Here is a 25,970-nt window from a genome sequence, read left to right on the forward strand (position 1 = left end):
ATAGATGTGCAAAATATGGCGTTTCTTCTTCTTATACGTGCTGATGATTATGCATGCGAAGATTGGTGTATGTGTGTGATATACGATCCTTGTATAAGCTTAATTTGTCTCGCTGATTATGAGTCGTGCATGTGGATTCGATGTTAAATTCGTGTAGAAAGAAGTAACAGCCTTGCGAGACGAAAACGTGATCCACCTTAAGTCGATCGCTCTTCTATCCGATAACGCCTTTGAACCCATAAACAATTACCCGTTATATTGTGTCAACTCTCCTTGTACACACTACTCTTTAATGCTCTTTCTTGTTCACCTTGACGCCATATTCAGAGTAAAACTTGCATTGCCCGTTGAAGATGGAGCTAGAATTATCTTCTACGAAGACATTGCATCCGTATGTCTCTGCGTTGGGTGGGGTATACACTGCCTGTGGTTAGCGAGGGACCGTTATATAAGCATGAAATAAGTGCGTACAATGTAGTGATACAGCATACTCTGTGGGATGTGGGTTTGAGATGCGATGCACACCAAGGGTGTCTGCCATATATGTGACCTCATTCTCATTGTAAGTGATGTCGTGGATCCTAGTCATCGGGCGTTGGTTCTTGACGTCCTCATCGGTGGGCGTGACAAAACGGGTCTCTGTGAGGCTCCCCTTGAGGACCTTCATGATGCAGTGCGCATTCGCATGGCTACGCGATTGTTAGCCTCTACTCTATGGAATGACAGCGGAGAGGCGCATATGCTGAAATAAGCAGATCATCGACGCCGGATATCTTAAGTTGATTCATTATCGAGATGTCGTCTTACCGGCATGTCTCCTGTTGACACATCGATCAATTGTAGATCGGCGAACGGAGTCGCTTCATCGTGCAGGAGACTGAAGCCTTGGAGTATCGAACGAGGCCGGAGATGCTGTAATGTCGCACGCTAGAGTCATCAAATCGCAAAGACGTGACAACTTACTCATGAATCGGGCTTTTCTTGCCAGGACCCCATACCAGAATGAGCTATTCGATCAGTTATCGTCTATAGTCGACCTAGGGTGCGGCAGACTATACCAGGTTGCTCTTTCCGTTGCCCTTGTCAACAACGTTTCGGGTATATGGGAGATGCTCGGATGGAAAGAAGTACTTCTTCCACTCTGACTCGTCTGATACGTAGGCCTTCATCAGTTCCTGGAGTTCGTTCTCATCGACATCTTCAGAGTCGATGCCACTGCTGGGACCGAGCACGTCGTTAATTGCTTGGACGAGTGAGTGGAAACCATCGATCTCAGTGTTGCGATGGATCATGATGGCGACAGTGACAGGTGATGAATCTTTGTGGCGAGTGTGTTGTCAATAGTTGTTGGTTCCCCGATGCTATTTGAAGACGCCGATCAAGAGAGGTCAGAGCGTAGAGATAAGACAGACAGTCTTGATATAGAAAGGGTGGTAGAGATGACAGGTCATGATTGCAGCTGTTCAAGACTGCTTGCGCCGGAAAGGCTTGCTTAATTATGTAACAATCTGCGCGTTCTAAGCTTGTGATATGTGGATCCGAGTCGGTCAGCAGAGTTCGGCGACATGTGATGCACCTCATATGCTGCATTCAGGGTGTTAAATGTAGTCCCCGATGCGAAGAGCCCGAACGCGGCTTCTATCGGGCATCTCAGCTTTGTGAAGGCCGGTGAAGGAAGCATGCATGGAAGCCACAATGGAAGGGAGCTGCATGCACGCTAACCCAATCAAGTGGCGGTGGAACTTTCTGCCAGAATCCGTGCCCCGCTTCGTCATTGGCGGCGTCCTTTGCATCAAAATTGTGAACAACATCATCGCCTCTACACCTACCCGGATCAAGTCAGCATACACGATAACTCAGGATGGCGACTACAGTGGACAAGGCGAGTGTTTGCCCTCGGATTACGTCAAGGAATCGCGTGCTAACGTTATGGGCAGATCAAAGACATCGAGGCCGAAGTGAGACACTCCACACAATACGCGATCGTACCACGACGACTTACACGGAACACAGATGGCCAAGACCCAGAAGAACAAGGCGACGTCTTTTCATCTTGGTACGGGCTTCACAACCAAACAGTGCATGTCGACATGCTTATACATGAACAGGGCAACTGAAGGCAAAGCTCGCTAAGCTCAAGAGAGAACTCCTCGAGCCCTCTGGTGGCGGTGGTGGCGGTGGTGTGGGTTTCGATGTTGCTAGAACTGGTGTTGCCAGTGTTGGTTTCATCGGATTTCCATCGGTCGGAAAGAGTACGCTCATGAGCAGATTGACCGGCCAGCACTCCGAGGCTGCTGCGTATGAGTTCACAACAGTGGGTTGACCGTGTTCGTTGCCATGACGAGCGCTGACAATTTGCAGCTTACTACCGTGCCCGGTCAAGTCATGTACAACGGAGCGAAAATCCAGATTCTCGATCTTCCTGGTATCATTCAAGGTGCGAAGGACGGCAAAGGTCGTGGTCGACAGGTTATCGCAGTCGCGAAGACATGCCATCTCATCTTCATCGTTCTGGACGTCAACAAGCCTCTTACCGACAAGCGTGTTATTGAGAACGAATTGGAGGGCTTCGGTATCCGGATCAACAAGAGCCCACCAAACATTGTGCTCAAGAAGAAAGAAAAGGGCGGTATCAACATCACGGCGACGGTTCCGCTGACGCACATCGACCACGGCGAAATCAAGGCTGTGTTGAACGAGTACCGTATGGCAAACGCGGATGTCGCTATTCGATGCGACGCAACAGTCGACGACCTGATCGATGTTATCGAGGCCAAATCACGAAGCTACATTCCCGTCATCTATGCGCTGAACAAGATTGACGCCATCAGTATCGAGGAGCTTGACCTGCTCTACCGAATCCCCAATGCTTGTCCCATTAGCTCCGAACACGGCTGGAACATCGATGAGCTCCTGGAGCAGATGTGGGAGAAGTTGAATCTCGTGCGTGTCTACACCAAGCCCAAGGGCAAGATGCCCGATTACTCTGCCCCAGTCGTATTGCGATCAACAGCCTGCACCATTGAAGACTTCGTATGCCTCTCCCCCTCATTTTAAAAGTCCCACGCTAACGGAATGGAAGTGTAATTCCATCCACAAGACAATTGTGGACAATTTTAAGCACGCTATTGTTTACGGAAAGTCATGCAAGCATCAACCCCAACGTGTGGGACTGTCTCACGAGCTTGCCGACGAGGATATTGGTACGTATCCCAGTATCACCACGCTGAATGGATAGCATGAGCTCACACATGGACCAGTCACGATTGTCAAGCGCTAGCTAAGGTCTTATGATCATGAAATATGACGGGCGTTATGGATCCGGACTTGGGAAGAGTGAGTTGAGCAGAAGGGCCTTTTGGATGGCTGAACATGTCTCACTGGGGATACCAATGCCAGGTCGCAGCTTTAAGATGACGAACAGAGCGAGGCTGGGAGCCGATCTCGCAGCCTGGATTGGCCGGGGGGGCTCGTTCCAGTAGCACCGCGGACGACATCAGGACGACACTAGTTGCGGGCAACGCAGCTTACGGCGCGGATCGTACTTGCCAGTCGCCAATCCTCACAGGCTGGTGGCGGTCCGATACCGTCCGCGAGCTATCAATAACAGGCCTTGTTCTCCTAGCAAAGAGGCGTCGCCCAAGACACTGCTGTCGTCGCGTCGGAGCGACATGGCAATGGCGCCGCTGGGGTTATTGGAGCGGTCTCAGCTGCCAGCATTTGTTTTTATTCCATATTTGCTTCGGAATTTGATGGATTCAGATCAGCATTGCCTGGCCCATTTTTTGGAGCATCGGTTTTCCTTATTGGTCTGCTAACGGGCGCAGCGGTCGATTCGGAGAAATCAGCAGGGGTGGGTAGTGCTGGCGACTCAGAAGGCACGCTGTCAGTCGGGCGCTAAATCATTATCGCTGCCGGGACGTGAGTGGCTGGTCGGCAAAACCTCGATTTTCCATGGGCGCGATTATTGCAGCTTTCCGAAAGCGTTTCAGCCGTCAACACTTTCTGTCTCTCCTTTATGCACAGCCGATGATTGACGTGCTGCCCCTGCCGTGGGAGTCGCCACCACCTCGCGTACCTGAGCAGCACTGAATCGGCTCCCAGTGTTTCGCGCCACGAGCGTACGGCAACGGCCAGCATGTACTGCGCTGGGCGCACGAGGCGAAGCCAATATGGCGCTCCCACTCAGCCCATTTCTCATTCGGAAAGCGTCAGATTAGCCGGCTGCAGACGTGCTCAGCGGTGCGAGGGCCCTGATGGGATGATCCTACCCGGCCGCCTTGACATCCCATTTGCCCTTGCTAGCAGTCAGGCGTCGAGGCATGCACTTGTGAGCTAGCTAGGCGGCCGCATAATTCTGGCCCGCGCTGTCCTAGGGGCGCATCCCCGATGAGAGACCCGCACACGCTAAGCCCAACGTTGTCGCTCGCGTTCAAAGTCGCTTGGCCGAATGGCGACCAGGATCACAGAGCACACGCCAGGCTTGCCGGCAAGCTTGGGCTCGAAACAAACAGGGCTCCTCTCCCGCCAGCTGCAGTAGGCCGCGCCCGCATCGCACAGCCAGGGCCTGTTACCAGTGTCCCCAGACTTATCCTCAAGTACGCGCTGCAGGCCCGCCGCGCCAGGCTTTCCCTGCAGTTTCAATTCTCCATCTGAGCCCACTGCTTTGCCGCGCTGCTTTACACCTATATGTTTTGACCTCTGTCATACCCACAGCGCCTTTTGTCAGCGCTACCCCCGCGAAGCAGGTACTTGACGTGTTGCTGTTTCGCCTCAGGAACCAAACCCTCGTCTCATGCATGCATGCGCTCGGCCGCTCTGAGGTCACCTACGCCGCTCGGGTATAGCAACACCACGTACAGATGCATATGCCCGCCTGGCGCCCTACTTTGCTCTGCGTCTAACACGAACACTCGTTCCCACGCTCGCACGGATACACCACTTCTATCCATTTCCTGCAAACCAACATGAGCCAATTCCAAATGGACCACGAGCACCAACACCACCACCACCAGGAACCTTTCGAGGATCACCATCCTGGATGGCATGGAGATAACGGATACAACCCACATCACCAGTCTCCGGTCCAAGACTACAATGGCTTCAGCAGTTTTGCGCCGCTCCCAATGGAACCCATCTATGGGACAGGCATGCACCCACCACACCAAACGCACCCGACACCAAGAACTACACATCCACAGCTGCAGCCTTTGATCATGCCACAGATGCCGCAATGGCCGAGCATGCTTACCAGTCAATCCACTTATCAAGCTTCACTGTTTCCTTCAGCCCCACTACCGATAACGCCGGCATCCGCGACTCCAGTCTCAGCAAGCTCAACTCACTCCCGTACTTCGTCCACACCACGGAAGACACTTACCGACTCGGACCGGAGACGTATGTGCCAGTACCACGAGGAGAATCCTACTGTCAAGCAAACGGAAATTGGAGGTATGCCACTATGATGCATTTAGCCGCGCGTAGCATTCACTGACGCAACTATAGCAATGTTCGGCGTAGAGCGAAGGTACCACTGCATATGCATCATGTCTCTTACCGTGCTGACTGTTGAGTAGTACCGTTTCGAAAGTGTTGCGCCAGAAGGAGAAGTACTTGTACCAGGACGACGGCAGTCGATCACCCATAAAAAGATCCAAAGGCAAATTTCCAGACATCGAACGGGCCTTGTCCAACTGGGCAAGAAACCACCAGAGACAGGGACTACCACTGTCAGATGCCATTATCCGAGAGAAGGCTCGCTTCTTCGCTCAGACTGTTGGGAACTCCGAGAGTCATCTCAAGGCAAACAGTACGAGCTGGCTGGAAAAGTTCAAGCAAAAGAATCATCTCATGGGAGCAAGGGGAAGAAAAGGCTCGTTAGCAGAAGAGTCAGAGGGAACTTCCAATCCGCCATCGAATGCACACACACCGGGGGCTATCTCGCCTACCTCGCCAGGCGGGGTATCACCTGCAACCACAACCATGAAAACCAAGAAGAGCCAGGAAAACCTCAAGACAGAGAGCCCAGACACATACGACTTCTCGAACCATCGTCGACCATTCCATTCACAAAGCAGCACTTCCTTATCAAGTGTGTTCACAGACACAGCTACTAGCCCAACGTCGCTGTCGTCGCCATTCTTCACACCCGATTCAGCGTGTGGACCAAGTCCCTTCGTAGGCAACCGCCAGCCTGCCAGTGGGCAGCCAGGGAGCAACAACTTCCAGCGGCCGCGAAGCCAGACCTTTCCTATGCTCGTGGGCGTCGAGCAATACATGTCACCGCCGGGCTCATCTGATGCATTGACTCCAAAATACGTTAGTAGCGGTGCCCTCGATTCTCCTATGACTGAGATGCCTACCGCGCTACCGGCTATTGACGAGGCAATGTCGCTCTCGCCAACCCAGGTTCCTAACTCAATGCAGCCACCTCCACTACCAGGTACCAACCAGGTTGATGACAAAGGGTCATCCGCCGACACCTCGCCCATTACACCATCTCAAGAAGAAGCTGCCCGCGCATTAGAGCTCGTTATGAATTTTTTCCAGTCTCAGAACGCCGGGTTTGTCGTGGAGCCACAAGAGTATGTTACGATTGGCAAACTGATGGAGAAGCTGCGAATCAAGCGCAGCTCCGAAAGCCTTCCTTCCGAGATGCGACGTGTGTCAGAGCCCACCTTCACTACGTCCAAACTCGAAAGCGTCGACGCAATCCATTAGCAACCGCGCATGTTACCTGGTTCAATGTCGGCTCCGCCCTGTGTCTCCTGCCACAGCACGTATACGCTTACGACTGCTCTCTTTCCTGTGAAACGACTTGCCTGAATCGTCTGGTTTTAGAGAGCAAGTCTGCACGACACCCCCGGCTCATGGTACCAGGATCAAAAACCCATACGCATGGCCAGCGTTACACACTGCAGGCACTATTTGAATTCCTTTTCACTTGCTACATTATCGTACCAGCATCACTAGCATTGTTTCTATTTCTCACTATTCCTTCATTGACATTGACTATTTATTCCCCTATTCCTTTGCTCGACGAACTACTATACCCCCCTTTAGCAGCGCATAGCAGCCGACTGTTTCCGAATTTATCCCCTTACCTAAAAGGAAGACTGTAACTGCTCACGCGGGCCACTATTCTGTACGCTTCACTTTGTTGCTTTTCAACGTCGATCTCACATCTGCCCGGCGGCCCTCATACGTTGCACTGAGCTGAAACGGAGCGATGGGTTTCGTACGCACTACCGTACACCTATATGTGGGCTTCTGATATAGTTACCGACCCTTGCCGAAAGACAGGCTTTACGAAGGGGTCGATCACGCTTGAAATGCTATTAATGCTCAATACTAGTACATGATTGTGCTTCTGATCTTGCTAGTCATTCTGCCTTGCTTATGGTCTGATCTTTTCCGGACGTAGCCTTGTTCTGATGGAGCACGAGTGACACTTCAGTGATCGGCAAATGATCTGGCTCATGAACAGATGGTACTTGCCGCTTTAAGTCCCGTGACGGCGCTTTCGGCATCGCATTGCAATACCGTTGTAGAAGGGATGTGCAAGAAAATTAGGGCAAAGCCCGCCGGAAAAAAACAACAATTGACCTCGGAAAATACCTTGCCGACAGCATGCCGATCTCAGAAAAGCAGTATTCGTTCGTTCCAGCTTCTGCATCCTGGATACTGCCAAAACGTGAATTGCATGTGAGATTTCCAGGTTCCTTTCGGCAACTTTGGTCCCCCTTCCCCGCCATTACATGGAGCTCAGTGCTCGGACCATTCATCCTATTAGCACCTTGCACATCCTTGGTGCATCGCAAAAGTACATACATAGGTCTATTGCGCCAACAGTCGCAATGCATAAAGATCGATGACGAGCATCGCAGACCAGCACATAGCACAGATCTCAAACTGTTGGGCCTGATCTAGATGCCACCCCAAGCGTGAGGCGCTGCCGTCTTCCCCGAGCGCGCGCCATACTCGACTGGAAAGTTTGCGCGTTCGTTCTTGTCAAAGGGCTGTCCCGATCTGGATCAGGGATGAGACGAGAGTTCAGAGAAGCGAGGATTGGCGTTGCTACTGGGCCATCAGTAAGGTGGTTTTAGCAAGGGCAATCGACGTTAAGGCGCCCGAAACCCTGTCATGCCGCGGGGGCGGAGTGTGGCTGCCCCCTAGGCTTTTCGCTGGCCGAGGTGTGAGCTTGGGCCGGAAATGTCTCAGTCATGCGAGCCGAGCCTCCAACTATGCAGCGAGTCGTTCGCGAGAAGAAGCCGAATCCGTACTCGATTGATAAGCAATTAGTTCAAAGTCCACACTTGCTCAGAGTTAGTTGTAGCATGTTGAGCACCACTCTCCGGTGAAAGCAAGTGCGTACACGTTTCGGAACCATTTTACTTCTTTCACAAAGCCGTTACTTTTGCATTACGGGTATTATGCAGCCCGTTTGATTCTTACCCTGCGTTCCGTTATCGAAAAAGCAAGAGAAAAAGCCAGTTCGACGCGCGACGCCACTCTGGCTCCAGTTCCCCTTAGCCGCAAAAAGAAGCAACAAGGCAATGTCGTCGGTTTCCCCACCACCACCGATGCTTCGGGCATCCTTGCAGGTACTACTATGTTTGTACTTTCCCACACCCGCGTGATGTCAAACTCTTCACCTTTTTTGCTTTCTTTTTCATCCTCTGCGTTACATTACTGTTCGGTACGGTCCCGGTTCGGTCCGCGACCATGCTCTTTGACAGGCTTACACGGTGTTGTTCAAACGCCGGATGTACTTCCTACAAAGGTCGCAGTTGCAGTAGCAGCCTTGTAGCGTGTACCATTGGTCTAGACAGCAAAACAAAAAGGAGCAAGGCCTGACGCGCGTTACTTGCATGTCAGAGTATAAACAAGCAAAGTAAGAGCAGATGAAGGACGCGCAACGGTAGATCTGTACTTGGTTGTCGCAATTTCACTCTGTTCGGCCCTTTTCTTGTAAGCTCTCCCCATGTCGTTAGTTGCGGTGTTGCGCGCAACGGCTAGACCGTCATTAGAACCGTATCCCGCAATACGATTGCGATTACGTCCATTTGATCGGTGAAGGACTGCGTTGCCTATCGTCCGGCCCCCGGATCCGGGCGCCTGACCAGTTGCAAGTCAGAGTCAAAAGGCCGAAAGGCTCGTAGTACCTTTGTATTCGGGCCTACGTCAAGCAGTGGCGGCAGGTTGTAGTGCAAGAAGCTAGGAAACCTACGTCCGAAAGTCAATTGTCGCGTTAAATTGCTAGCTCTTGCCCTTATTTCCTTCGGTAATTCGAACAATCTGCCCAATGATGTAGGAGGCTGACCTTTTTTTCTTCCGCCAATTATTGTATGTGCACAATGTGCTGGCGATAAGCATGGAAATGTCATTACCATCTTGGTCGTTTGGTCATGCGGTGACCTGCATGAGATTATCCACGTGATTGGTATCTGATGCTGTGTAACGCGGTACGGACCGGCTGAGCAAAAGAGGAACATGGTACAGCGGTGACCACCAAATTATCTGGTGTAAGGTATTCACGAAAACGTTGTACCGGCACGCAGACCCGTTTTTGATTTGCTGATGATATTGTGCGTAGCTGGCTGGGCTGTCTGTTCAGCGTCAAATGCTAGTGCCACGTGTGACAAGGTGAGTTGTGGCAATTGTATCAATTTCCGACGACGCTGCATGACAGAGTTGAGTGACACTGCTTGGGTGGTCAACGTGCAAGCGATAGCCATTTGCATCGCTATGTACAGGCAACAGTATGATGCGTTCACCCGTTGCTGACATACCCGCTAACCTTGCACTTCCTGTCAGATGCACTGATCCGTCGCTCCAGAAGTGTTCTTCAATTCCCAATACGGGTCAATGCATAAACTGGTGTTGCAGGTGTCTCCGTTGCCGAAGAGGCCGTGGCTTGAGAATCATGTGAGCATTCGCATTGATTATGGCGTGTTACGATTGTCGGTTGCTGTCATCCAGACAGTATCATCATGCGTTCAGTAGCACGCGAACCCCCCATCCTTGCCTCATCCTGCGCTATACTTGGACTGAGCGATAGGAACAGCTCAAACTATCTATGCGCCTGCCGCTTCATCCAGACCGGCTGAGGCGAACATGCCGTACGCCTCACTATTGAGTCTTCATGCCTTGCGCAAAATGACGATAGTTCGGTACCATGTAATGATTGCCCACTACGGGTGATGTTTTGCATGTTTGAGTCAGGCCCACCCGCTGCCGTCCCTGCACTAACCTTCCGAGCTCTTTAACCGTTGAAACATGGGTCAATATTTGCAATGTTGATGCCCATTGCAACCCCTGATGTACCCTCGCTTGACACCAAACCATGGTAGATGCTGGATCGACGTTGCTAGGGTTGAAGGCATTGTCGCTAGGGATCCTGACGCACTTGCCACGGACTCCGTGCGGGTCAGGAACAGGCGATGTCGCATCTTGTCAGATGCTGAGTAGCGAGCGCTGCTAGGATCATGATTTTTTGTATTGCGCGTCCCGCGGCTTCGCGAACTAGGTCCGTGTAAGGGTTCCTCGCCTTGCTTCCAGAGCTCATAGGATTAAGGTTCCAACGGTCATCCAGGATTTCAGGGTACCGAGTCAGTCGAGAACCCAGCATCAGCGACAGTGACGTCCCGAAGCAGGCAGTAAGCGGCGACCTGAATCCTACGCACGCGCCCATAAAGCGCGCGTTATTCGATAGGATCAGAAAGGATCAAATGCTCGAGATACAGAACAACTGTGCCGCGAAAGAAGCAGGGAAGGCTGACTCGATCGTCGTTATGTTCCGCGCAATTGCTGCCCAACCGAATCTTGAAACACGTTAGCGGCAGGCTGTTCAGGAACGTGTTGCCAACTTGTTAGGAACTGCAACCCTTGCGGAAGCGACAATAAATAGACGGCTACGGGCTGGAGGAGGCGCATGCGGGGTAACATTTTGACGCTTTAAATTTCTTAGCCCACCCTCGCTTCTGCGATGTTCACTGACTGAAACCCCACGGTTGATACATGGCCTGAGTGAGGCTGAATTATATTTTGACCTCGAGACATGGGTTCGCACGGAGCAGCCGAGAGCGAGCACGGCGATAAACATGATGCGCAATCATGATCGTTCCCGAACCAAGGTTCTGGCCATATCTCACGCTAGGTGGGGGCTTGAATGCAGGAGGAAGCGGGACTTAGACAAGTCCATGTTGATACGTGAAGGTGTGTTGGAGCTCGGGACGCTACTTTAGATGAGTCAAGTGTAGGGACGATGCTGGGTCGTCTAAATTCTGCTATGCTCGTAAGGATGGCGCGGTAGGTATTGCAGCGTAGACGACGGTCAAGATTGTAACGGAGCTGCGCACATGGTCATCTCGTATTTGACTAGGCATACCTATCTGCCCCAACGCTCTGACCGCGCATGTCGCCTGCCAACCAATAACCTTGTCCAGAGCCTCCCGGGTATATGCGATTTATCCCCGCGCAGATGTTTACATCACACGGACCGTCGCGCTCACCGAGCGACATGCAGATTGTCCAGGCTTCCCATTCGCAGCTGGCGGAGTTGGGTTGTATTCTTCCTGCGTCGCACAACACTTCCAAGCTTGAGAGCTGCAGCGTTCGTGATGGGGGTGAAGGAAGAGGTGCACTGCGGGGCACCTCGTGGCACTTTCTTTGTAGGTTCCGTCCGGCAATATCCCAGATAGTCAGGTGCTCGTCACTGCATGCAGCCAGGCCGGAGTCTGGATGCCATGTACCTCAACAATTTTCATAGGGAATTTTCTGATTGGCTAGTACCCCTCTTTTCGAGATCAGCGGTGTACCTTTTCCACCACGCTCTGCTACGAGCCCACGATGACTTCGTATACGTGGAACTGCATCATGGAGCTGCAGTTTCGCTGCTTTAGTGAGCTCTTCTATGACGATTTCATCCAAGTAGGTATGCGATGCAAGGGTTGCGTGTTGCCTTCATTTCAACTTGGTATGAACGTCCATGTTGACTACGCGACGGGCCGTGCCCAGCAGTTCGCGCATCTGGCGGTGAAAGTCCTTGGTGTCTAGTGCTTTGATCCCCGATACACGACGCAGAAACGCTTCGCTGACAGGCCCAGATTATCAGCTGATGCGTTCGTCCAATAGCTCCTCTACGCCTTGTTCTCCGAGCTCTGGAAATAGGCGTAGTACGATCAATTCCACAATCTGAAAGACGAGATGTTTGTTGAGATAGGCGTCATCGAGACAGCCTAGTATATCTTCGATCTGTCGAACCTGGGCATCGCGTCCGCGACTCGCGAAGAAAGCGGCTGCTACTTTGGGCGGTACTAAGTCTAGTAGCGTAGCGGCACAGCAGTGCTTGATCGCCTCGATCTCCTCATCCGTTGGGATCTGACGTGGGGGCCCAGGCGCATTGTTAGGGAAAAGTGTTGCACGAAGAGTGCGAAGCGCCACGGGAAGGAAAGCGGGGTTCAAGATCTGCGTGTGGAAAGTATGAGCGAGAAATCTGTAGTTACGACTGGTCAGCAAACGAGACTTGCGAAGAACAAAACGGACTGGTGCGAAGTGAACCAAATGCATGCAAAGGAGTCCGCGGAACAGTCAGCTGGCCACCGCGAATGACGATGACTGTGGTTCATCGTATCGGACGAGAATCGACTCGATGCTGATGCGGCCCACAAAGTGAGGCGCGCGCGCGCATGTCAAGCGAGATTGATGATCATGCCACAACACAATTTAAGGCAGGATGTCGTGGTGCCCAGGTCAACAAGCGTGTCCCAGACGTTTGGGAACAGTATCATGCGTCGAATGTTTCGATGCACTGCTCAAACAAACTAGGTCGTGTTGAGTCCGAGGTGTGTGTGCTCGCCAGGATTTCCAACGAAACAGGAATATGACGGCAGCGAAGTCGCAGGCCGCTAAGATGATGGAGACCGAGAGGTGAGGTGCAATCAGCTGGTGGCGGCAACGACGGTAGGACCAAGACCTGTGGCCAATCTCGCGCCTTGAGCCCAGTACGGCCAGTCCCGAGAGGGACGGTGTAGACAGATCAACCGGCGCGTAAGCGGCCCTTCCACAGAAGCTAGGGTCGTGATAAGACGGTTCGGAGTACGGAATACCCTTCGTACGCTACAGTTCCCCGTAGCTGCTGGTGGAAGCTGTGCTTCGGGATTGGTCCTACTAAGATGCAAGCATCGTGCGGTCGTTTGTGGTGTTGACAAAATCGCAGGCCTAAGGTGTGCCAAGCCCCCTTGTCCGAAACGTGTCGAGTTGCCGCCCGGAACGGGTGCCGAGGCTTGCATAAGGCGGTGCGCCATGACAGGGATTTTCCTGTGTGTGAGCCTGCGGGCCGTCGCATTCGCTGAAGCGAAGTCAAGTGACTGAAATCGCATGCGGAGCTATCTCATGCTGCGTCGCACGGTCCCACAGAGACTGAGTAGCCAACCAACCATGGGAAGCAAGTGAAGAAAGAGATATTATCGCAACTTACCTGTCCAATACACCATTGGTTTCACCCACCCTGCCTGGGCCGGACAACGCTCCACGATGGAGTATGGAGACGAAGCCCAACAGCCAAGGCATGCGGACATCTAACTCGACAAGTTGTGCAACACAGCTCCACAAACCCATGCTGACTACAGGCCGTTTGGTCTCCAACGGGCGCCTGGAAGCTCCATCTTCTGCTTGTTGTGTTTGCGATTGGCTGCCAACCTCAACAGATGACTGTTCGCTTGTGGCAATTCTTGACGGAAGGGAGGATAATGTCGCAAGACTCAAAATCACCGCGCGCACCGCAGTAAACGCCAAAAAAGCGTATTGGATGATCGCCCAGAATGCACCCGAAGTGTATACGACCGAAGTGTTATGACGGCTCTGGCCGGCATCCACTGCCTCTTCTGGATGAACTTTTGTCCCGTCGTGTGGAGACAGCAGTCCATAACGCTCAAGACGGGTCAACGACTGCTCTGTATCAGGGTCGTCTGATTGGAGATCCTTCTCTTCCATAGCGTCGGTTTGTAGGACTTCAGCTATCCTTGTGATGCCTTCCCATAACACCCAGCCCTCGCAGGCTTTGCCGCTAATGCCGTTTCCAAGAATCATCTCGGCGAAAATCTCGGCCACCAGGGCGCGTAGACACCCATTCTTCAAGTCTTCCGTCGGTAGCAATAGAGCCAACACTCCGTGGATGAGGAGTTGCCGCCACGCCGACTCGCTTTCGCGCTGCTCGAGGACCGTTGCTGGTGCATCATCGGTCGGAACGGGAGAAAGTGCAGGGTGTGGGTGGAGCGTATGATAAATCAGACGAGGATCTGATACCAGTGAAATTGACGACGCGACTTGGTTCTTCGCTATTCGGAAAGCTGACAGGATGCAATTAGACAGAATTCATGCCACAGTCCAGGATCGGAACTACCTACATGTCAGATGAGCTTCGAGTAGCTCAGGGATCTCGTCTAGTAACAGTGATTCCAGATCGACCTTTCTGAGGCGCTGTTCCAGACCGCGGGTACAGTGAGCAATAATTTGTATCACCTCATTGACAAATACTTGGTCTGGAGTTATCTTCGAGTACCAAGTCTGTACAAACTCCTTGATGATCACAGAGATAATGGCGTACAACTGGAGATCGACCTCATTTGAGCTCGTCAGGGGTGGTAGCATGTCTCCAATTGGACGCGGTGTACTGCGTCCTTTCTCGCCATTTCCAAGTAGTACATTATGGGAACAGAGGGTACGCCGAATGAATGCTGCGGTTGCTTTATCCGAAGTAGTATCCACCTGAGTCTTTTGAGTTTCTGCTGGGCGAGTCGTAGCACGAGTATGGTTTTGCAAATTGGTCCCGGAGGCTCCTGGTGTAGAGGCCTGAGAGCTTGGTGGCTGCGAATGAGGGACTTCAGGGTCCCGGCTCGTGCTCTCCGTCATTGTAAGGCGATGCGCATGGTTGCCTTCACGAAGTAAGGTTTGCGACACGTGATAGCGCGCTGCGACGCGGTCTCGATGAAGGTCGTTGTCGAGTTAGATACTGGGCAAAGTGAGCGATGACGACACAAAGTCTACCAAAGTTTCCGTGTTTAGCCGAGCCTTGGCGCGTCTGTTCTTTGTCACGCGCGTTGCACGGCACCAGCCCTCCTACTAGCAAACCTCACAGCACCGCTCACTACAAACTTACAAATGGCTGCATTAGGCCCTGAGGGTATGTGAGTTGCCGTTGTTTCTGCTCTTGCTAACCGGTTTGGTAGCGGCGATAATCGACGTGGAGGCGCAACTCAAAGACATCGTACAAAACCTATACAACCTCATCGTGCAAGCTTACGACCACCATGGAAGCAAGACACAGGAGGCCATGAAGCGAGAAATGTGCGCGATAGCTCAAGAATAGGTGTTGTGTGTTGGAGCTAATGATACGGCAGCCAATCGCTCATTCAAAATCTGGTAAAATTGGCAAGAACGGCACCTTCGGTGAACATCAACATCCCCCCAGAGGTCATGTCCTATGTAGAAAACTCTAGGAACCCGGACATCTTTACTCGCGAATTTGTCGAGACCGTGCAACGAATGAACCAGATGTTGTACGGTCGCGTTGACGCTTACCGCGCCCTGCAAGAACAGCTCGCCCTGCACGTCGCCAGCGCCATCCCGGAGCTCAAAGACGATGTGAACTCCGTCGTGGAGTCTACAGGTGGCAAAGTGGTCGTCTAGGCGTCTTACCTCTAGCAAGCAGACGCGACTATCTTACACGAATCTCGCGTACCCGACTTCCGCAACCACGACATGAATGTTGGTACAGCGCAGACACACACGGAAGTCGAACAAAAATCGCGAAATCTAGTTAAGAATTTTGCCTGAGCAGTGTGTCATGAGAAGTAGATTTGTCGAACCTTATCTGCACATCAGCGCTCCAGCCGGTGGGAAGGTACGTCAAAGAACGTGACACTATTCCGATTTCAGTTTTTTCAACGTTTTGGACAGCGGAGAAAGCATCGAATGTGTGAATGATGTCATTGAAAAGGCTGTCCATGTTGTCAGAAGGAGTGTGCTTTTGACCGGGGATATTAACAGGGGTCTTGTTATCCAACATGTTGCTTTGTCCACAGCGCGCCCACTCGTCGAAAAGAAATAACAACACCATTCAATCAAACGAGTTTCGTCGCAATCGTCCCCACTCCCCGCCAGATCCGTTCGCGCCACATTGCATACTTCGCTCCTGCTGCCGGAGTTAGAACGGCGCCATGCTTCCTTCCGCCTGTTGATACGGTCTTACGCGGCATCTTGTCCCTTGCATCCGCAGTTGAACTATTGTTACATCTTTGTTCGCTTTTGAAGACCTGCAGCACGCCCGGCCTGTCATAGTATGCGTTCAAGGGTATCGTACGAGGTCAGTGTCGGCACCTATGTAGCGCTGGAAATGAATGCGTACCAGTCATATCAAATCTGATCACGACATCGCTCCGCGCAATGACTTTGATGCATCTGGAGGACGTCGGTTGCATTCCTGAGGGTCACGCCATGTCCTTCTCGCTCGATTCGGTGACGCGTCACATATCCTGGGCATGTGAAAGTACACGGAGGACATTTTTATGACATGTGGATGCATGGAGATTCAATATAGCTATGGTGCAACGGCGCGACAGCGTTTGTTAGAGTTTTCGGTCCGACAGCCATATCAGCAACACAGACATTTCCCAGTATTAACGGTGGCTCAATTTTGCTTTCTACGACTGACGGTCATAGTCTGTCATGTTATAACATTAGCTGGGCGGAGTTGTTAGTGTTTTTCAGTACTATACCCTAGTCGCAGTCTCAGACGTATCTTAAGACAAGCTCCTCTGACTGATGTGTGCTCTTCAGGAGAGGGGGAATGATTGAATTCGTCAAGAGATTGCTTATGTCAAGCATGGAGTCGGCCTCGTTGATAACGTCTCTAGTATAGGTGATGCTCTATCTACGGCTTCTACCCTTTTTGCTAACCCGGTAGGGATGAGTCGTTCTCATGTATGTCCAGTCTCATTCTCGCCATCATGATGTATGCACACAGCGATAGATACCCTGCTGAGTATTTAAACCCGCCTATATATGGCTTATGCTTACTTCTTTTGTTAATAGTCTCCAGTGACAACATTTGGGTAGGCGGCATGCCTTCTTAACACTTTTGTCTTCTTCCTGTAGGCTAAATGTGGTCCACCGCATTCTGTTTTGTAGACTCATCTTCTTTGGAAAGTCAAGACAGTACACAATGGTGTCTGAGCGTGACTTGCAAACGAAAATATGATATTGAATGAGACGGGCTTTCATCTCTTGGCGCAAACGGCTATCGTGACCACGTGAAGTGATGCAAGGTTTGCTTCGCAAGGCGAGTAATATTTCACTTCCATCTTGCCATGTGAGAGAAAATGAATGGCAATCTCTTTCTCGTCACTGATGTGAGAAGCACCCATCCATAGGCGACGACCTGCTTCTCTAAAGTTTCTGATGCGGTGGATCTTTCGCTTCACGATCTTTCGCTGATGATCTCTCATTCACTACATTGCAAACTGCTCAGGTGTGACATCATGGCCTTACAACAACCGCCAAATCCCTCACTATACTGTCGCGTACAAACTTTGAATACTTGATTCTCTTCCCTGCCCTCTATCTCATTATACACAATCAGCGCGCAGAACGAACCGTTTGACAATCCTCAACTCGCTTTCCCGATAAGAGCGCCTGACGCGCGCAAACGAAACGATAGGCCGATCACCGCCTGAGATAGAGAAAACAGTTCGGCAATAGTATTGAAAACCCACAAATGTTGTCCTTTCCAAGGCCTTCGCCGGCTTTTGCGTCGACATCGGGATGTCGTAATGCACCGCCGCTACCTCCAGTGCCAGCTACCGCTTCATGTCGTTTTCGGGCGCTTTCCACTTCCTCGGAGATGCCTACTCGTCCAGTGGTCCAAAGGTTTATATCGTGGGAGCTCGTTTCTACCATCAAGCCATCACTGCTATCCTCTCCAGCTTCCAGTTCTTCACCATTAGAAGAAGACTCTGCTTCATGGGAGGTTATTGCTGATGACATCTCAATTCCGACATCAAACCATACCGATTTTACCTCCCTCAGTAGTTCTTGCCTTGCATCCGCAGAGTTGTCCCATTCTGACCCCGAGCACACATCGCTATCCGATTTCGACACGGAGGCTTTCCCACCCCACGCCCATCTCTTCCCTTCGTCACCAAACGGTACATGGCGCAATGAGTCACTCCACGCTTTGACTCACCCTACGGCCGTTGATTATACAGCGCTATATAATAGGCTCCGTGCGCTAGCTGAAGAAGCATCGGACGAGGTTTCCGTAAGAGTGAACCGGGCTTTTGAGGGGACTGATGTACCGGCGATACATGACAAAGTCTTGAAGCTTATTCCGTCGATTTCGATGCCTAATTTAAGGGAGCTTGAGCGCGCTGTTGACGCTGGTTGTGAATGGGGATGCGGGTTATTGGAGCCGAGGCGGACGAGGAGTAGAGGGCGAGGATGGTGAGTGAGGCGCAGAAAAATGTAGCTCCAAGATAAAAAAGCGGAATAACTTGTTGTTAATGAGCCACCAGGGTGTGAATTAATACTGGATGAGTTCAGTCGAGCATGGTAATACATTATATATCTCTGAAGTCTATGCGGCCTGTGCATAAGAAGCGAACATTTCTCTACTGAAACCTAAACGCCTTAATATCCCCCACAAAATCACCACTTTCTTCTATAACTTAACCCATAATACTCTAAACTATTCATCGAGATGAATACTTCCAGCGCGTTGGCGCTGGGCAGGATGCGGGCGTGCGAGTGCCTCCTCATCACAAGGGCCATCGGGACCCCTAGCCCTCATGCCACTCGGCGTTCCACCAAAGCTGACAAGTACCGAAGGATTGTCGGCTGTCAAAGCATCTAGAACATCCAGCTCATGTGCCGTGAACCATTTTGGCATCAAGAAAGTGCGCAGCGGAATGAGCGCGGTGATGAGTACAGGGAATCCGATAGCGGCAATGGTTTGCGAAATAGCGACTGTACATGCGACACCGAAGACCTGGATGCCAATGAATAGTCCAATCTTCTTGCGAGAAACGGTATTGAGCGGGTTGTCGCGTTGGATGAAGCGCTTTTCGGACATGAGGTAGAGGGTCTTGGCGACGATACCGTTGGATTCAATTGAACCCCACTGCGGAAGAGTTAGCATGTCGAAAGAAAAAGTATTGATCGAGAGACTTACGCCGACAACGAAGAAAACTCCGGCGAAGACGGCCGCGGGCATGGTGTGCAACACTGTAAGCAAAGGCCCGGTCATAGTACCCCAGATAGCCATGCCCATCAAGAAGTGACTGACACGCTGTTCAACGACGGCGGTAGCCTCAACGTACGGCTTACGGATTTCTCTGCCATCCTCTGTTTTGGTGATCTCGAGTTTAGTCTCGTAAACGGTCAAAGAGTCGGTATGTACAGGTGCTTGCGGTACGAGACCGTTGGGAAGGGGAAGGCCAATGACCCCGCCAACAAAGCATGTACAGCCGAGAAGAAAGAAATCCCAGTGAAAGCCGGCGGGCTTTTTAAGAGGATATTGACGAGCTTGTGCTGTAAGGGATGAAACATTCTATGGTGATAAATTAGAATGCATCTCTTCTAGAACAGGCACGGAACTTACGTGATCGTAGTAGAAGAGAAGCATCATCAGGAACCCAAATGGCAATGCTGCAAAAACCCACTTGATGTCCAGATTCCAGAAGTCAATTACCCAATTTCTGTCCTGCGTTGGCTCAAAAGCGCCTGTAATAGGCACTCGGTATAGACCAGTATTCTCCAAACGTCCGGGGATGTGTGAGAAGCCGACCCAGAACAACGTGGGAAAGACGAAAGAATAGTCGGCGAGGATGCCACGGATACCTGGACTAAACAGTGTACTTCCCCCAAGCTTCTCGAGACCGTATACGGAGGCAAAGTAGCAGATGGCGATAACGATAGAAAGGTAGCCGCCACCGAATTCGGAGACTTCGAAGAGGTAAACCAGCTCTTCTACACCCTTTACTATGAGTATGTCAGTGGTGTACCCATGCCTGGGTGGTTACTAGGTACGTACTACAATAGATGATTCCGACATACATGCCGAATGTCTCACTCGAGAAGTCGGTGACATAAGCCATGTAGTCACTGAAGTTACCAAAAGAAACGATCCAGTGGAAGATGGCAGCCCAGATACCAACCCATGCAGTAAATGCTGGATATATGGGAGGATCGTACTGAGTGATGATGTCATAAATAGTATAGTTGAAGAGGGCGATGAGACCAGTCACGCCAACAATGGTGAGTGGTTGGCAAGCCAAGAGACTGAAGACCATGGCTGCTAAAGCGGAAGCGAAGAGTGCTTCATTGATGCCGAAGAACTCGCCAGTTCGACGGTACATATCGAGTGTGAAAGCGATAGCAGGTAGAACGCTGGATTTGTAAGTACATGTCTTCAGCATTCCCCTGAGTAGACTCACTTGACAAAGTACATACGAACTGTACTAGCAAAGGCTCGATAGGTAAATGCATCGGTGATATCACTCCAGTAGTATGGTAACCTGCGTTTGACATCGTGAAACATGCCGCGTCCAGGTCGTAAAATGCGCCATCTCCGCCATCCTCTTGCGCCCTGGAAGGTGTACGATTCGTGTGTCGCGGTTCTCTCCAGTCTTTCTCCATTCCTCGAGTGTTTGGCGTCTGACGACTCCATTTTAGCGAGGGTAGATGTTACACTAATCGAACACCGGATGTGTAAGAGATGCAAAGCCGCACAAATTGAAGGTGAAAGGTACCATTCGGTACAACTGATATGTAGATAGCTCGATATCAACCCTGTCCGCTCGGTATATATACGCGGAGGCAGATCCAATCACAATACCCTGCGCGCTTCGATAAATGATGCCACAGCATCGCTTGGCATTTGTGGAGACGATTTTTTGCCATTGAGAGGACGAACTGCTTACGCAGCGAGTTTTGCATTAGCAATCTTCGCCATGGTAGGTATGGATATGTAGTTGAATGCGAGTCCTCAGCCGATTAGACTGTCTATGCGAGTTCTGCAAAGCTTTACTGTTCTGTCGCGACAAGTAGTGTCTTCTGTTGAAGCAATGTTTGGGTGTTGGGTGCGGTGACGTTCGCCGAAATGGAGACCTCGGAGCATGGAGCATGTGGCTAGCGTGACGGCTAGTTCCCGTGCCACGCTGGGGCCACTATCAGCCCTGCGGCTTTTTCTGACTGCCCAGGCATCATTGAGCAGCACCTTCGATAATCCGGAGCAACGTGCTTACCATGAACGAACTTTGCGACCGCGATCAACGTTCGACTGGCTACCTGCCGTAGTAGCGTTTGTTCTGGTTGGTTGAAATGTCCTCTGCACGCCAAAATGACGCGCATCCCTCGCCGAGTGTTTGACTGAAGCCAAGCACCATACCGCACCTGGTTAAGAGCGTTTCTAATCAAACTCCGGCTTCATCTGCTGCTTGAGCAGAATTTCCATCAATATCATCACGGCTCCGCGGTCCACCATCGCGGCATATACGAAAAAGTGTGCACAGTGTTGCGCCACTGCGACTTTCTACCCGAATATACTTCGGACAGCTTATTCAGTCCATGAAAGCTCCGACATTTGGACGCGGATGCACTCCTCTCTCTTGCATCACAGACGTTTCGTTATCTTGCGCCCATAGCGGATATCATTTCGCGTTCTGAATTGATTCCATCATACGGAGCGAACTCCGCAGTGAGCCTCTAGTGCACATCGTGGTAGAGCCTTACTATATCACCCATCTACCCGCGGACTGCTCAAGCTTTTTAGCGTCCGGTGTCAGGTCTGCAGATCTGGTCAATTTAGCGAGATACTTTGGTGGCACTCCTTTAAGATGAACGGCCTCCAGGATGTCGATGGGCTTTCCGAGTGCATCGGTCGGGCCATCCAGGAGCATCTTGCCAGATTGAACATCAATAACGCATGGCCACAGCTCGATAACCTTGACCATCCCATCCTTCGCGTCGAGGCTTTTCTCGAAGAGGCCAATGCGAACCATGCAACAAGAGCACAGTCCGAAAGGGTCGCGTCGGTACGTTCTTGCTCCACCACACCTAAAATGCTCTTGTGCAGTAGCGTATGCTTACACGTCCATAGAGAACCGTCGATCTGGCGAGTATGAGAACGCCGGCCCCCACACAAAGTCCAATGCCGGTGGATTCTAACGACTATGAGGAGTCATCGTCCATAGACGAGTCTCATCCCCAGGATGACCCGTACCCATCGGAACAGCACTCCCGCGATACCCGTAGAAAAGGCATTGGCGGCCTGAGGGTATCGCAGAACCAGTCTTCTTTTCAAGAGGATTTGACAGAGCATCAACGCAAGATGCAGGTGGATAGCCGAAGCTTTCCTAAGCGGAAAAAGGTATGTCGACTGTACCAGACCCCATCGTGTTCCCCACCAGCTGCTGTAGTCTCATCAAAAATGAGCGGGGCTTCTACTGAATGCCTGCAGAAAGCGTTTCACATACGAAGACGCTCGTATCTCCTATCGATACCAGTACCAGAAAGTGCCTCGAAGGTCTTCGGCTGACCATGCACAGGTAGCATCCGATAAGTTCGTCTTCCAACCTTCCACTCTGGACAAGCTTATCATTGGAATTTGGGAGCAAGTACACAGTACACTCAACCTTGATCCGAAGGCTATATTCGAACAATTCCAGGTGTCGCCCAATGGATCTTCGATGGGTATGGTGCGACAAACGCAAACGGAAGAACCATCAGCAGCCATTACCACTTCGAATACAGAATCCAAATCCTTCAGTCAGATGAATGTCTTCTGTCGCAAAGTTACACAAGCGAGTCGTGTGTGTCGGTCAATAGAGATGATCGTGCAAGCCCGCTGGGTTGAGCTCTTCGAGGAGCAGGTACAATATCGGAGCCAATCAAGGCCCGGCTTGTCTACGACAAAGCACAGGAAAGCCGTCTTTATGGAAGCGTGCCAGGACTTCGACTGGTCTGAGTAAGTACTCATACTCGCCAGCGCGCATGGCACGTCGCATTTGCTAACTGCCATGTGATGACAGAAAGGAACTGCGCAATAAAATGGCTATCTGGCGTGGTTACAAAGAAGTAAAAGATGCAGCCGGCTGGGCTGCTCTTGTCTTCGCTGGCATGGGCATCTACCGGTTTTGCAAATACCGAGTAGGCTTTGATAAAGATGCGATGCGCCGATTGCGGAACCTGCAAAAACGTCTTGAAGTCGCAGCCGATACCCTACATCCCCACTGGCGCCAGTTGTTGTCAATCGTGGGTGAGTCGCAAACGCTTGAATACCCTGGACACCCACACGACTGGGTTGTTTTTGAGGACGGATCGGATCCCGTACCCTTGCGCCAAACATACCTTCACGACCCATACTTTTCTTTTGAACACATCGACGAGTCGATCATTGATGAATCGGTCTGGGGATGTGAAGACCCACGCTGGACGCCGCAACCGAATGCTATAACCAGACCGGGCGGGCCGTACATCTGCGCTTTGTGCAATGAGTCACAATCCGACGACCCGCAGGACAACTCATGTTTCTGTTTTCCATCTCTTTTTGGTTGTGTAAAGCGAAAGCCACCACCCGTTCAGATTGTTAGGACTCCCGACGGTAGAAATAATGGTCTCGTTGCGTTGACGTCGTTCGATCGTGGAACAGCCGTCGGCGAGCTCGTTGGGTTGATAACAAACGGAGTCAGACACCTTGACGTGTTGGATAGTTCAACGCCCTTGGCAAGCTACCAGATCTGGCAAGGCAGAGCAGGAAACTTCACGCGCTTCATCAACCATAGCTGTAAGCCGAACTCGCAATCTTCTACTTTTACCTGGTTGGATACACAAAGGGTAGTATTGGTCAGCAAGGGAATAGACGCAGGAAAGGAGATTACATTAGATTATGGCGACAAGTATTGGGCTGGGCTAGACAAAAGCTGCCTTTGTGGGGAGAGTTGTTGTAGGTATAGGAGAGATGGGCGGGGGAAATAGGCTCTAGAACGGCAACTGGTCCTGCAAAGCATCAAATCATAGCCTTCCTTCCAACAAGCGATCGTCCGCGCTGTAGACATCCAGGCCATATGGATCGCGAAGTTTTGCCTCTGTGCGAGTCCGAAAGTAGGAGATTCCGGAGGCCGTATCGATAAGACTAGCGCGATTAATCCCTGCACAAAAATTCGGAGACAACTCGAACTTTGAGCCGTCGACGTGAATGCGAAACATCAACCACAGTCATGGCGACCTCCGATTACAGCGATTCTGGTGCATCCGACCAGGAAATTCTCGAGGCGCAATCTGGAGCTAGGAAGAGAAGGAGATTGTCGCCGACCGAGGATGTGAGCTCGGCTTCTGAAGCTGAAGCTGTCAAACCACTGCCAGTTGCAGGGCCATCAATCTCGCGCATCAAAACTAAACAGCAAAACGCGTCGGTAAATGACGCCAAATCGTCCGGATCCGTTGCAGCCACACCAAAGACCGATTCGAAGCTGGATTTCGCGTCGCTCAATGTAGCGCCATGGCTCGTCAAGTCGCTCGCAAGCATGGAGATCAAGCGCCCAACGGGCATCCAAGCCTCCTGTATTCCTGAGATTCTCAAGGGGAAAGACTGTATCGGTGGTTCGAGGACCGGTACAGGTAAAACGATAGCATTTTCGGTGCCGATTCTGCAGAAATGGGCGGAAGATCCTAGTGGCATCTTCGCCGTTATTGTCACACCCACTCGCGAGCTCGCAATCCAGATCTACGAGCAAGTGAAAGCAATCTCAGCGCCACAATCGATGAAACCTATTCTCATTACCGGAGGCTCAGACCAGCGCTCCCAAGCCATCGCTCTGGCCTCACGACCCCACGTTGTCATTGCAACACCAGGCCGTCTAGCAGAGCACATCCGCACCTCGGGCGAGGACACGATCTGCGGTCTCCGGCGCGTGCGCTTTGTCGTCTTCGATGAAGCCGATCGTCTACTCGCTCCAGGCAAAGGCTCCATGCTGCCCGATCTCGAAACCTGCCTGTCCGCCCTACCTCCCAAGGAAACGCGGCAAACCCTTCTGTTCACCGCAACCGTAACACCTGAAGTCCTAGCACTCAAATCCCAGCCCCGAGCTCCAGGTCGTCTTCCAATCTTCGTTTCCGAGGTCGATACCGAGGATCTAGCGATCCCACCACGACTGCAGCAAAAGTACCTCCAAACGCCCGTTACGCACAAGGAATGCTATCTCCACGTCCTGTTGAACACACCGGAGAATAGCAAGAAGAGCGTCATCATTTTCTGCAATCGCACCAAAACGGCTACGCTCCTAGAGTACATGCTGCGCCTCCTTGACCACCGCGTCACAGCACTCCACTCTGGTCTCAAGCAAAACGATCGTGTGGGTAACCTCGCTAGGTTCCGTGCGCAGGCTGCTAGGATACTCGTTGCTACTGATGTTGCGGCCCGTGGTTTGGATATTCCAGAGGTGGCGCTCGTCATCAACTTCGACGTGCCCCGTGATCCGGATGATTACATTCATCGTGTCGGTCGTACGGCGCGTGCTGGGAGGGTTGGTACGAGCATTACACTGGTCGGACAGAGAGATGTAGAGCTTATCTTGGCGATTGAGTCACGCGTCGGAAAGAAGATGGAGGAGTTTGAGGAGGAAGGTGTTAGTGTTGAAGGCAGAGTTGTCCGAGATGCGCTCAAGCCTGTAACCGAGAAGAAGCGCGAAGCTTTGTTGAGTATAGAGGAAGGCAGAGATGTAATGGGCAAGCGTCAGGTGGGCATGAAGAAGAAGCGGGCAGAGTAGACGCAACGGCTTCGAATATAATTTTAGAGGGCAGAGCTCATGTATTGACCATCCGAACCTCTTCAGGCTACACTTCGACAAATATGACACTTGATTAGTAGACGCAAAACATATATGCTCAATACGCTAAAATGCTGCAAAAACAAT

The 25,970-nt window shown here is 51.5% G+C and overlaps 6 protein-coding genes across 6 annotated transcripts; 3 read left to right on the forward strand and 3 right to left on the reverse strand.

Moving 5' to 3' along the window:
• Window positions 1–122: 122 nt before the first annotated feature.
• ACET3X_004466 (uncharacterized protein) lies at window positions 123–1,475 on the reverse strand. Its single transcript, XM_069450673.1, has 4 exons — window positions 1,059–1,475; window positions 964–1,007; window positions 472–689; window positions 123–420 (listed from the first exon to the last, which is right to left on the reverse strand). Exons 1-4 carry the CDS (start codon window positions 1,290–1,292, stop codon window positions 290–292), a joined length of 627 nt encoding a protein of 208 aa, XP_069308444.1. The 5' UTR covers window positions 1,293–1,475; the 3' UTR covers window positions 123–289.
• A 386-nt stretch (window positions 1,476–1,861) lies between these two features.
• ACET3X_004467 (uncharacterized protein) lies at window positions 1,862–3,280 on the forward strand (the record flags this gene model as incomplete). The annotated part of the gene is made up of 7 exons (XM_069450674.1): window positions 1,862–1,882; window positions 1,938–1,958; window positions 2,014–2,056; window positions 2,109–2,314; window positions 2,362–3,033; window positions 3,083–3,203; window positions 3,261–3,280. The coding sequence occupies 7 exons, from the start codon at window positions 1,862–1,864 to the stop codon at window positions 3,278–3,280; spliced, it is 1,104 nt and encodes a 367-aa protein (XP_069308445.1).
• Window positions 3,281–12,111: 8,831 nt separating this feature from the next.
• Window positions 12,112–14,652, reverse strand: ACET3X_004468 (uncharacterized protein; the record flags this gene model as incomplete). The annotated part of the gene is made up of 3 exons (XM_069450675.1): window positions 12,112–12,496; window positions 13,481–14,351; window positions 14,409–14,652. 3 exons carry the CDS (start codon window positions 14,650–14,652, stop codon window positions 12,112–12,114), a joined length of 1,500 nt encoding a protein of 499 aa, XP_069308446.1.
• A 510-nt stretch (window positions 14,653–15,162) lies between these two features.
• Window positions 15,163–15,690, forward strand: ACET3X_004469 (uncharacterized protein; the record flags this gene model as incomplete). Its single annotated transcript, XM_069450676.1, has 3 exons — window positions 15,163–15,184; window positions 15,231–15,348; window positions 15,402–15,690. The coding sequence occupies 3 exons, from the start codon at window positions 15,163–15,165 to the stop codon at window positions 15,688–15,690; spliced, it is 429 nt and encodes a 142-aa protein (XP_069308447.1).
• A 3,055-nt stretch (window positions 15,691–18,745) lies between these two features.
• On the reverse strand, window positions 18,746–20,596 carry ACET3X_004470 (uncharacterized protein; the record flags this gene model as incomplete). The annotated part of the gene is made up of 5 exons (XM_069450678.1): window positions 18,746–19,177; window positions 19,229–19,606; window positions 19,658–20,037; window positions 20,090–20,445; window positions 20,493–20,596. The coding sequence occupies 5 exons, from the start codon at window positions 20,594–20,596 to the stop codon at window positions 18,746–18,748; spliced, it is 1,650 nt and encodes a 549-aa protein (XP_069308448.1).
• A 3,679-nt stretch (window positions 20,597–24,275) lies between these two features.
• ACET3X_004471 (uncharacterized protein) lies at window positions 24,276–25,823 on the forward strand (the record flags this gene model as incomplete). Its single annotated transcript, XM_069450679.1, has 1 exon — window positions 24,276–25,823. The coding sequence occupies one exon, from the start codon at window positions 24,276–24,278 to the stop codon at window positions 25,821–25,823; it is 1,548 nt and encodes a 515-aa protein (XP_069308449.1).
• Window positions 25,824–25,970: the final 147 nt, after the last annotated feature.

The sequence above is a fragment of the Alternaria dauci genome, chromosome 3 (assembly GCF_042100115.1).
Source record: "Alternaria dauci strain A2016 chromosome 3, whole genome shotgun sequence".
Taxonomy (NCBI): domain Eukaryota; kingdom Fungi; phylum Ascomycota; class Dothideomycetes; order Pleosporales; family Pleosporaceae; genus Alternaria; species Alternaria dauci.

Coding starts and splice junctions, on each gene's coding strand:
- ACET3X_004466 (XM_069450673.1), bottom strand. CDS start 1,292: ATGATCCATCGCAACACTGAGATCGATGGTTTCCACTCACTCGTCCAA. Junction 1,008..1,058: donor GCAACGGAAAGAGCAACCTG/GTATAGTCTGCC, acceptor CTGATCGAATAG/CTCATTCTGGTATGGGGTCC. Junction 690..963: donor AAGAAAAGCCCGATTCATGA/GTAAGTTGTCAC, acceptor ACAATCGCGTAG/CCATGCGAATGCGCACTGCA.